General features: G+C 35.5%; 1 protein-coding gene across 1 annotated transcript; it reads right to left on the reverse strand.

Annotated features, from left to right (window-relative positions):
- Positions 1 to 225: 225 nt before the first annotated feature.
- LOC149151428 (E3 ubiquitin-protein ligase MIEL1-like) lies at positions 226 to 10,414 on the reverse strand. Its single transcript, XM_089441260.1, has 12 exons — positions 10,155 to 10,414; positions 9,978 to 10,065; positions 9,020 to 9,076; positions 8,567 to 8,599; positions 8,387 to 8,464; positions 8,176 to 8,219; positions 7,970 to 8,010; positions 1,866 to 1,948; positions 1,392 to 1,483; positions 1,184 to 1,253; positions 1,058 to 1,099; positions 226 to 905 (listed from the first exon to the last, which is right to left on the reverse strand). Exons 1-12 carry the CDS (start codon positions 10,412 to 10,414, stop codon positions 786 to 788), a joined length of 1,008 nt encoding a protein of 335 aa, XP_089297386.1. The 3' UTR covers positions 226 to 785.
- Positions 10,415 to 11,490: the final 1,076 nt, after the last annotated feature.

Below are 11,490 nucleotides of genomic sequence, written 5' to 3' on the forward strand. Positions count from 1 at the left end.
AATTTCACTTTTAAGCACACCTTCTATGCCTCCAATGTACTTGCGCTGTTGTTTTGGGTAAAAAATTATTTATGGCTTGATTCCAAAAGAAAATTCTCATTTTAGCCGTGTGTAAGAAAAACCTGTATGACCTTTTGCAGACAATTATCACACTGTATTGTGTTGCAAACAAAATAAGACATACTGAGATCAAGAAAATAAGCAAAACATATATGAAACATCGGGTGAATTCTAAGCTGGCAAGTGCAGATGCAATTTTTCTGAGGACTTGCAAAACATCAAATTTCCCTTGAATCAAAAGAGTCCATATTACATTTTGCATTAACCCCCAATTCATACTACAGGACCAAGACATTTACATTTTCAATTAACCTGCAGTTCATGCTACAAGAAGAGAAAATGAGGACAGAAATCTGAAAGAAATCAACAGGGTTCTTGTAATGGGCATCTAAATAGAACAGTTTACTTTGGTCTTGAAAGTACAATCACATAAATGGACTGTTCTGCAGCTCAAAAAGAATATTAAGAATTGACCACATCTTAAGGTAAATTACACCTTACAGGTCTGCAGAAAAAGCACCCTGAGCTCTAATGTGCATAGATTGAAAAACAGAACCAAGACCTAGCAATACACTAACCAATGAATAACCCATCAATGGAGGGAATCTACAATTGAATCCTGTTCTAATCACTGCTAGATTACTGAGCATATGACAGAGCCGTGACTGAGGATACGAACTTGACATTATAAATACAAATACTCCATGATTCCTACGACTGTACCACTATTGGCCTGGTCCCCTTGTTTGGCGAGTATTGTAAGATTTGCAGTTTAAACACTTCTGTGCAACAATATGGAACTGGACCTCAGAGAACATGTCACAATCATTGCATAGGATCCAGACCTGCATTCAGGACAAAAGCACATTAATAGTTTAATGTGTATGAGTGAGCTGAAGCAAAAAAACATATCTGTGCAAGGAGACTATATAGTATGTACACAATACCTATTGCTTTCAAATATTTATAAATGCAATCAATGAAGAACCAATCATACCATCTTATTTTGATAGTCATAAGGCATAGGTGTTGCTGCAATCTGAGAGATAAGGAATTTGTTAAAAAGTAGTTGAAAGATATCAGACTTCGAAGGCAACATAAAGCAAAGTAAATTATATCATACCTCTTGATCTAGTTGTTCCCAGATTATGGACATATCACAGACTGACTTGGAGCACATTGGACATGAATATCTGCAGGTCATCAAATCTCAGAAGAATCAGAAATATTTTTCCAAGTACCATATGGTAATGTTGGCAGTATTAATATAAAATAAAATGGAAAAAAGAATATATATATATATATATATATAAAATGTAACATGCACTTACTGAGAGTGATTTTTCATTTCTGTTAAACATTCCCCGTGCATTGTATGACCACAACGCAGAACAGTTATTGCCTTTAAAGAATCAAAAAGATACTGCAAACAAAAAACAATACCCATAAAAAATTTAGCAAATGAATGAAATAAAATTATATTAATACCCACTCATGAACATAGAAAGGTCAATGGGAGTTCACCGTAATCAAAATTATACTACGATATATAAAAACAAAAATACATGGGAGTTACGACACCCAGCAAAACGTTTTAGCAAACAAATGAAATGTAATTATATTAATTTCCACTCATGACCAAAGAAAGGTTAATGGGACTAAAGATTATAGTCAGTAAAAACAGGAAAATAAGAAGAGACTAGCATATCTTATAAAATTTAAATGCAACTCTAAATTCAAATGATAAATTCCAATATGTATCTGTGGAATGATAACACCTAAGAATCATAGGTATAATGACAAACCTCAAAACAAACTGGACAGTTGTGGCGCATTGAGTTCTCTACGCAGGGGTGGCCCTTCTGCAAACTAACCGTATAGCAACAACCTGCAAAAGCCCTCAAAATGTGTAGGTATTTCAAGAAATCACAATTAGAACCATCACAATGTCCAATGTATTTGTGAACCTCTGTACTAATTCAATGCTCACATATAACTTAGAAGGGTTTTATTCACGAGTGCCATCCAGAAGCATATACAGCATTCAGTTTGTAATCCAAATGAAACTAATAGTCAAGGTTCGAATATGATAGCTATATGTTTGTCGTTGCCCATTTCAACCATAAATTATGGGTTACATTTTTCTAAAATTATTGAATAACAGGTCCACATTTAATAATTTTTCGAAAAACTACTTTTTCTGGGGCCAGTTAGGTAATAAAAGACAAGAAATTAGAATCCCAATACATCAATATTATGTGTAAAGAGTTTTTGATAGATTGAATAGTGTACATACTCCCACAGCAAACTTTTAAACTTTCTGTCCATAGTCTACAAAGACAAGAAATTAGAATCCCAATACATCAATATTATGTGTAAAGAGTTTTTGATAGATTGAATAGAGTGTACATACTCCCACAGCAAACTATTAAACTTTCTGTCCATAGTCTACAGGTCCACATTTAATAATTTTTCGAAAAACTACTTTTTCTGGGGCCAGTTAGGTAATAAAAGACAAGAATTAGAATCCCAATACATCAATATTATGTGTAAAGAGTTTTTGATAGATTGAATAGGGTGTACATACTCCCACAGCAAACTATTAAACTTTCTGTCCATAGTCTACAGCTCACTTGCTATTTTGGTTTTACCCCATCATCAATTTTAATTATGGGCACTGCAACTACAATGGGATCATAGGTATGTAATGTTTACATTTGAAAAATAGCTTCCTTCAACAATAGTTAATTTTTCCGAAAAGGTAGTGTAGCGCTTGGCCATTCAACCAGTATTGAAGTATTAAATTTGCCTTGAGAGCTATTCTTCTAGGCCAATGAATAGCTATGCATAAACTGTTAAAACCAAACATCACGGATGCAACGTAAATATACATAGATTGATGAGCTTATCCAAGATCCCATCTAGTTCTGTAGGACCACAAACTTAAGACTAAAGTTGTATCATTTACCTATATATTCACTTATTTTAGGCAAAACTCATCCTTTTTGATTTTCTATTATGAAGAGTGTAACTTACTTTCTAAGGCCCTCTGAAAGCTTGCAAATAGAAGCTGGTTGTCATTGAAGATAGTTGTTGCTATGCAGACAAAGAAAACGCAAGCTAGTTGTTCAAGGATTTTATTACACTCTTCTATGCTTTTGTTATGAGTGAATGCTCAGTAAAACAAAGTTGCATGGCATATTATTTTATACACTGCACACACCATGACATATTATTTGATGCACGGCACACACTACTGTTGTTCAGATTAGTCCCTTCCCATGTTTTGCTAAGGTTTTGTAACTTACTTTCTAAGGCTCTCTGAAGCCTGCAAATAGAAGCTGGTTGTCATTGAAGATAGTTGTTGCTATGCAGACAAAGAAAACGCAAGCCAGTTGTTCAAGGATTTTATTACACTCTTCTATGCTTTTGTTTTGAGTGAATGCTCGGTAAAAAAGAGTTGCATGACATATTATTTTATACACTGCACACATTACTGTTGTTCAGATTAGTCCCTTCCGACTGGGAACAAGTTTTCAGGTGACTGGCAGGACTTCCCAAATTTCAGGGGATAGAAGGGTACGGGACATAAGCGCCTTACTCCTTAGCAAGGTTGCAAACATCAGCATCGGGATAAAATCGGCAAGGGTTTGTAAAATCAAAAATCCTAAAAAAACCTTACTCCTCAGTAATGTTGGAAACATTAGCATCGGGATAAAATTGGCAAGAGTTTGGAAAACCAAAATATCTTAAAAAATGAGAAAATATCAGTAAAAAATTAAAATTGACAAACATCGGCAAAATTAAGATACCATCAAACATGAGGAAAAATGGCAAATATCGGCTAGAACAAAAATATCGCGATTTTGTGATTTTTTGCGATAAAATCAGGATGTTTGCAACACTGCTCCTTAAAAACAAAATAATGAAAACCACAAAATATTAATAAAACATATCATCTAATACACTGCACTCAATACTATTCACCTTAGTCATTTCATATGTTTTTCCAAGGGTTTGGGGATGGGCAGATGGGGAACATGCTTCAGGGCTGACTATTACCCAAATTGCAATGAATAGCCGGTTACGGGACATAGGGGACTCCTCCTCATAATATAAAGAAATAGTAATCTTATTATTACTGAATCATGATTCCTAACAAACAAATACAACACTACAGAGATCTAATTTTCCATTGCGGAGGCTGATTTTGGAATAAAGAGGTGTAATTTGAGATTCTGAATCTGTTTTTGCACTACTTTGAAGATACAGGGATCTGATTTCAAAATTCAAACTACAGAGAAGTCTGATGTCAAAATTCAAACTACAGAGAAGTCTGATTTTCAATTGCAGGAATTTGATTTTGTGTGGCAGAGACTTGGTTCTGTATTTAAAGGGTCTTATTTCACATTTCAGCGAACTGACATGTGTTACAGGAGACTGAATTCGTAGTTACATTACATGGTTGTAATTTTGTATAGGAAAAATACAATTTGTGCCTAGTGTTCCACGGGAACGTGTCCCCTCAGATCAATGTATTTCATTATTAAATCTTGTGGTGTATGGATGAATGAGCAGTATGAATGATGTATGTGTCAGTATGAATGATAGATATCGATAAGTGTATTTCATTATTTAATTCAATTATTGAATTATGCATGGATCAATATATTTATGCTTTTATTATTGAATAAGAATTTGAATATATATATATACACACTCCCCTACGTCTCCCCATCCCCTAATTTCCCTAAAATTTGAAAGTACTCCCACACGTTTCCCTTGTGCATCTACTGCCCCCACATCCCCTCATTCCAAAGTCTTGGTGGAACATAGTTTGTGCCTAATTACCCAATAGAAACAGCTTGACGTTAGAGAGGCCGATTTGCATATCGAGCAATCGATTCAAGGGAAGGAAAACAACTCTCCCATAAAGAGAATAAAGCAAAATAAAAACCACCATTTATTTACTCTTTTAAAATTGATCCTACTCCCTATGACACCTAGTTATCCACAACTGAAGTTAAAGGATGTCCCAATGTCCCCTAGGGCAAAGGATGTTCACTTTGTTGGCATTATGGCTAAAGTGTTGTCCTTGATGGCAACTCATTCAGGTGATAGATCACAGTACTTCAAGTCAGCAGCAGAGATTGATGATCAGCTATCAAATATTGAAGAAAATAAGGGGTACGCAGGTACACCTTGCATAAGGTGCGTACACGCAGGTCAGTGTTACATAAAGTGCGTACATACCCGCAGTTATCCCGTTCAGGAGGTGCGTACCCCCAGTGCACACATTTCAAGGCAAAGAAATTCACATGTGGGGTTTTCTTATGTTTTACTCTTGGTATTTAGCCGACGGTATTGCGTTATTATGGTGTCAGCTCGTGGTATTGATCCATGATTTAAGGAAGAGCTTTCCTATATAAAGCAAAGGAGATCATTTGGCTTGAGTATGTTTTGGGTTGAATATCTTATGAGGGCTAGATCTGACATATTATGATCTCTCTTGGGAGTATGTCTAGATCTAAATAAGGCGAATCTACTGATGGATTGAGATCTCTTCGGCGCATGTTCAGATCTATAGATCTGACTGTCTGGGTTATTTCTGAAGTCTTGAAATCATCTATGCCCGAAGGTACGCAGGTACAGTGAAAGAAAAGTGCGTACATACGCAAGAACGAAGCGGTTCAGGTGCGCCGGTACGCAGGCACAGAAGGGTTGCAAGTGCGGAGGTCCGCAGGCAGTTCAATGGACTCAGAGCGAGGTACGCAGGCTAGCAGTTGAGCAGGGTGCGTACGTAAGCAGGCGAGCAGTTGAGCAGGGTGCGTACTGTAAGCAGGCAAGCAGTTGAGCAGGGTGAGTACTGTAAGCAGGCAAGCAGTTGAGCAAGGTGCTTACGTAAGCAGGCGAACAGTTGAGCAGAGTGCTTACTTCTCTTAAAATCTTTGTTTATCATTGTTGTGTTCTGGGTTTGGTCCTATTATTGTTGATCTGGTTACTACAGTTGACTGGGTGATTCTCTTATACTTGATGATCATTTGATGCTTATGGATCCAGTTTGAAAATTTATGAAAAGTGGTCCTTGTAAGAAAAGAAGTAGGGGGTTGTAGCTCCCTTCCAGGAGAGACTGGAAAACGAGAGAGAGAGTTGTAGCTCTCTACAGGTTGCAGCCTGCGTACTGGTAAAGGACTGCACCAGTACAAAACAATTGTAAAAGGAGTTTCTAATTTGAAAGAAGATAGAGACATATTGCAGCAGGTGGTTTTCACCCACATTGGGTTTCCACCTTACATCTTGTGTTCTTTGGTGTGACTATCTGTTTTCTTTTGTTCATGCTCATTATTTTATGGTACTGACATGCAAAAATAATTCAAAGGACAAATAAAGAAGATTTATTAATACTGATTCACCCCCCCCTCTCAGTATTATTTCCAACACACTTTGTATAGGGAATGACTCAAGGACATCCCTAAGCCAACCATTATATCTCATAGAGAACCTGGGATGTCACTGAGTAGCCAACCACTAGATACCAGAGAGAACATGGGATGTCTTTGAGCCAACCACTATATCTCAAAGAGAACCTAGGATGTCCCTGAACCAACCACGGTACTCCCATCCCACTGTGGAACATCGGTACTTTTTGAATCCAATAAACCGAGTCTCCACTCAATGGAGGTCATTGATATATTTTAGTCACAATAATCAATATAATATTTTAGTCAATATAGAATGTTTTAATTTTTTTATTTTTTTATAGTATAATTTTTTATGTTTTTCAAACTTATACATTTTTATCTGATTTTACCTAGAATCAGCCTAGATCCATCTTAAATCTAGATCTTAAAATCAGCCTAGATCCATCTTAAATCTAGATCTACTAAGCACTGAGAGGGATCAAGTCTGGAGTTAAGATGGATCTAAACTGGTAGTCTTGCATTCCATAATGGATTTTCTCAACCCTTTAAAAAGGCTTTATCATAACAAATACCATGGTCTATGCAATACCATGGGCTTGTAAACTACAATAATTTTATAGTTTAATTTAACTTTATAATTTTATAGTTAAAATTATAATTAATAATTTAATTTTTTTATTTTTATAATTTTAATTATCAAGAGATTTCCACCTCTTAATTTTTATTTTATTTTTAACCAAGTCAAAATGTTTATGTTGACAATACAACATTGCTGCCATTCTAGGCTGGAGAGCACCTCTCTGTGCAATGAAATAGTAATGAACATATATTATGTGAGTCAAGAACTGAAATGGAGTAGAAATAATAGGAATGTTTTAAAATCACAAACACAGTTTACATCCAGAAAATCTTCCATAAATATGAAGGTTAAAATGGACTGTTGTCAAATGTTGGATCTACCGACAAGGATTACAGGTCCCCATAAAGTAGGTGGGTTGGAATTAAATTAAAGAATCCATAAAACGTCAACAAAGAGCAGCGTACTCCAACCTGTCAAGTTCCAATGCTGCAACTCATGTTTAGGTGTGTCCTTTTTGCACTAAATTCTATTAAGGGCCAGGCAGAAGATACACATTATATACCAAAATAAATTATCAGACAAGAAGAAATTTTAGATTACGTGATACCCCAGAAACAATGGAAACAAGTCAGTAGCAACAAAAACCCTTTTATTGTGAAATGTTCTATTTACTCTAATCTCAATTTTCTTGAAACTCCTAAAAAAAACTACACCCATGTCAAAAATTAAGATGATTGTCGAGAACAGGAAGCCCCCACAAAAATCTGAGACCAATACATAGTTACTTGAAAATTGATATTTACAGAAGTAAGGGATGTCTAAGAGGGCTTCAGAATCCTAACCCTTGCGAGATAAATGTGGACTAAAAAAGAATCAATCCAAAGAAATGAATATTTAGGAAACATACCACATTTCTGGCAATGGAAAAAATTATCCCGGCCTCCTATCCTGGACAAACAATATAGCAAAAAGCATAGTAAGCAACCACATCATATTTCCAGACTCAACAATAAGGGCATTACGCATACGAAAATAGAGACTCAAAGGCATACATAATGTACACGTGTCTTAAATACAAACACAGAAAACTTGAGACAAGACACCTGTCCTAACCTGCATATGCCACAATCATCACAATGATATTGTTGCTTTGAGATCTGTGATGAAGAAAATTAATGTTAGACACACAAAAAGAAATTACTTTGGAGTTCTGCTAGGTTCCATCCCTGTCAGATGAATTAGCAAAACCTAACTTGATATCTTGTTCAATTCTTTTCTCTGGTACCAAATGAGATCAAAATGCATGGGCAAATACAGAACTTACATCATCATCAAAGAACTTGCACGTTGAACAGAAATAATCCCCCATTTTAACACCACAGTTTTCGCAAACTTGCTTGACCTGAAGAAACAGTCAACAGGTTATTCAAAACAATCGGAGAACCTAAATAATAATGTCCACTCAAATATCTGACTGCTTATAAATGGGAAGCCATTCACTCACATTTTGCTCAGTGTCACAGAGAGAACAAATAACCTGCCCACACAGAAAAATGTACGAATTGTAAGTGGTGAAGGTATTCAAGGGATCTGCCTCCCCAATAGTTGAGGAAGTATACACCTATTATGCCATGAATATACACCTAATATGACTACGTGACAATTGAAATAAACAACTCGTGGAAGGTTTGAGCCCTGACCTTTAGACAGCTAAAAATGAAAAAAAATCTCAGTTATAAATGCAAAAATAAAAGTGTAAGCATACTGCAATGAAGAATAGTTTTATTGTGGTTTGCCACTAGGCCAATCCCAATCGGCCTATAATTTCGACAGTACCAGAAAGTAACAAAATGAAAAACATTAAGTTGCTATTAGAACTCTTTCGGCGACTCGAAATCCAATAAACTTATTCGGTTGATAGTTAGCCAGAAGAAAAATAAATAAATAATTTATATACCCGTTCAACTTTGTATCTTGGGAGCTCATGGCGCAGCAAGGGGTCCTTTAAATGGCTCTGCGCATCCAAGAACCAAGTTGAATCAATCAAGACATGTAGTAATCAAAAAATTAACTCTTTGTATCAATAATCAAAAAACACAAGGGCAACCAGGTCGATACATCCAGAGACATCAATCTTAAAAAGCAGAAAGAATAAACCATTTTAGGCAACCAGTTCAATAGAATTTAGAGTTTTAAACATGGATCTTTAAAGGCAAAAGCCATAAACAATATTGAGCAAGGACACAGTAAATATGTAATGGACCATAGCCCAAAACAATAACAACTCCAACCATTTCAGACATAAAACTCATGGGTGACTTTCAAAAATTAATCATCCATATAGTCATCAAAAACTCAAGAGGAATTGAGTCAATATAACCAAAAGCTTAAAACATCAATCATTGAAAATTGAAGGAATAAACTATGTTGGGCAACAGCACCGTCGATACACAAAACCGATTGAAATAAAAACAACTTCAACAATCCCTGACATAAGACTTGAATCCTATTTATACAATTTCAAACCCGACCCAGCCAGCACAAGGTACTAAACTAATAACCAGATTTTAACCCTAAACAAGACTGGCATCTAGTCTGGTCTTGAATTTATGCTTCAAAAAGTAAATGAGCTGCAAACAGATAGATCTGCAATTTATTTGTCAAAAACTCCCGATCAAGGGCAATTGGGAAATTTAAGACTAGAAACGACCCAGATGAGACCATGGTGGAATCAAACGAAAATTAATTCACCATACCACAGTCCGTCATTTGCTCCTCCCAACTATCAATTGCGAACTATACCCACGTCAGATTCCACTAAGAGGACTCGAACAGGCACAGAAGATTGACAAACACAAAATACAGAAAACAGTCAGATTTGAAATCTAAGTCTAATCAGGTCCATACATACATACCATGGCTTCATTGTGACAGTGCCTACAATCATAGATCTCATTGCAACAAGGGGCCCGAATCCGACATCGTCTCCTGTAATGGGCGCAACTGTGCCGAAACAACAACCAACCCCTCAAAAACAGCAACAACAAATGCAAATGATATGCATATCGAATATGAGAAGACAGGAAACTCACCCATGGTCCATATTTTCAGTGTTCAGGCGATCCAGTGGGTTTTGCACAGATTCAAAGACGACCCCGCCTTCCATGATTGTGAGAGGAGAGGTGTTTGAGTTTGAGAAATGCAGGAGAGGAGAGGAGGAGGAACAACGCTGCCGATGCCTCCTTCCCCTTCTATTCTTTCGGGTTACTCTTCCCTGCTCCTTCTTAATTAGCTGGGCAAAAGGCACTGCTCCTTGATTAATTGGGCAAAATGCATGAAATGAATTGAGCATTGAAGGCGATTGGATTGGATTCAATTATAGAACAAGAACATTGCACGCAAGCAAAAGTAACAACCCGGCCAAAACGGAATCCCGTTTAGAAACGGATTGGCCAATTTATTCTCCTCCTGCTTTTTGTTAGGCTAAAGTGAGTGAAAGAGGGAATGAACCATCGTTGTCTATCATCATCCAACCCGCCTGCCGCATACCCAGTGGGAGGACCTTTCTTCTCCCGGACCTCAACGGTGAGAGTATTTTACTGCTTGCTTTCCAAGGGAAGAAAGCAAGGGAAATGATTAAATATAGGTTCACTGCAAAACAATACCCAGGTTTTCACATGTAGTGTTTGTGATAATGGATTGAGTAGAGAGACAAACTATCTGAAACAAATAATATATGTAAAAGTGTAATATATATAGCAATTATTTAATGCTCGAACAAATTTATAAACTTAATAATAACGAATAGAAGAAAAGTAACAGAGGTCATTAATGAATTAGATAATTTTGGAGCAAAATAAAAATAAATGTATAGATAATTTTGGATAAAATATTAATCCCAACATCATTATTTGTTACAAAAGTTAAAAGTTTATTAAAATTGACCAAATAAAAAAGAAAAATTACAATGTCTACAATCTTTATATTAAATAATGTATATATATTATATAAATAAAATAAATAATTTTTTTAACAAACTATTTATATAATTTTAAATTTATACTCCTCCTAATTCAATGGCAAATAAATAATCTATGGTAGAATTTTTATGTGGAAAAAATGAAATTGAAGTAATGTATATATACTGTATAAATAAAATAAATAATTTTTTGTAACAAACTATTTATATAACTTTAAATTTATACTTATCCTAATTCAGTGGCAAATAAATAATCTATGGTAGAATTTCTATGTCCACTCAATCAAATTGAAGTATGTTGTGATGTTTTAATCGTGTGGCAAATAATTCATATCTAATAAAGTAGGGTTGACTTAAATTTCATTTTTTATACTGCATCATGATTTAAAATTGAATTGTGAAAATATATAATATAGGTAAGGTTTATTGAGAAAAATATTAAACCAAAG

This window comes from Pinus tabuliformis, chromosome 9 (assembly GCF_031772625.1).
Source record: "Pinus tabuliformis cultivar Carrire ecotype Pingquan chromosome 9, CPIR1, whole genome shotgun sequence".
Lineage (NCBI taxonomy): Eukaryota > Viridiplantae > Streptophyta > Pinopsida > Pinales > Pinaceae > Pinus > Pinus tabuliformis.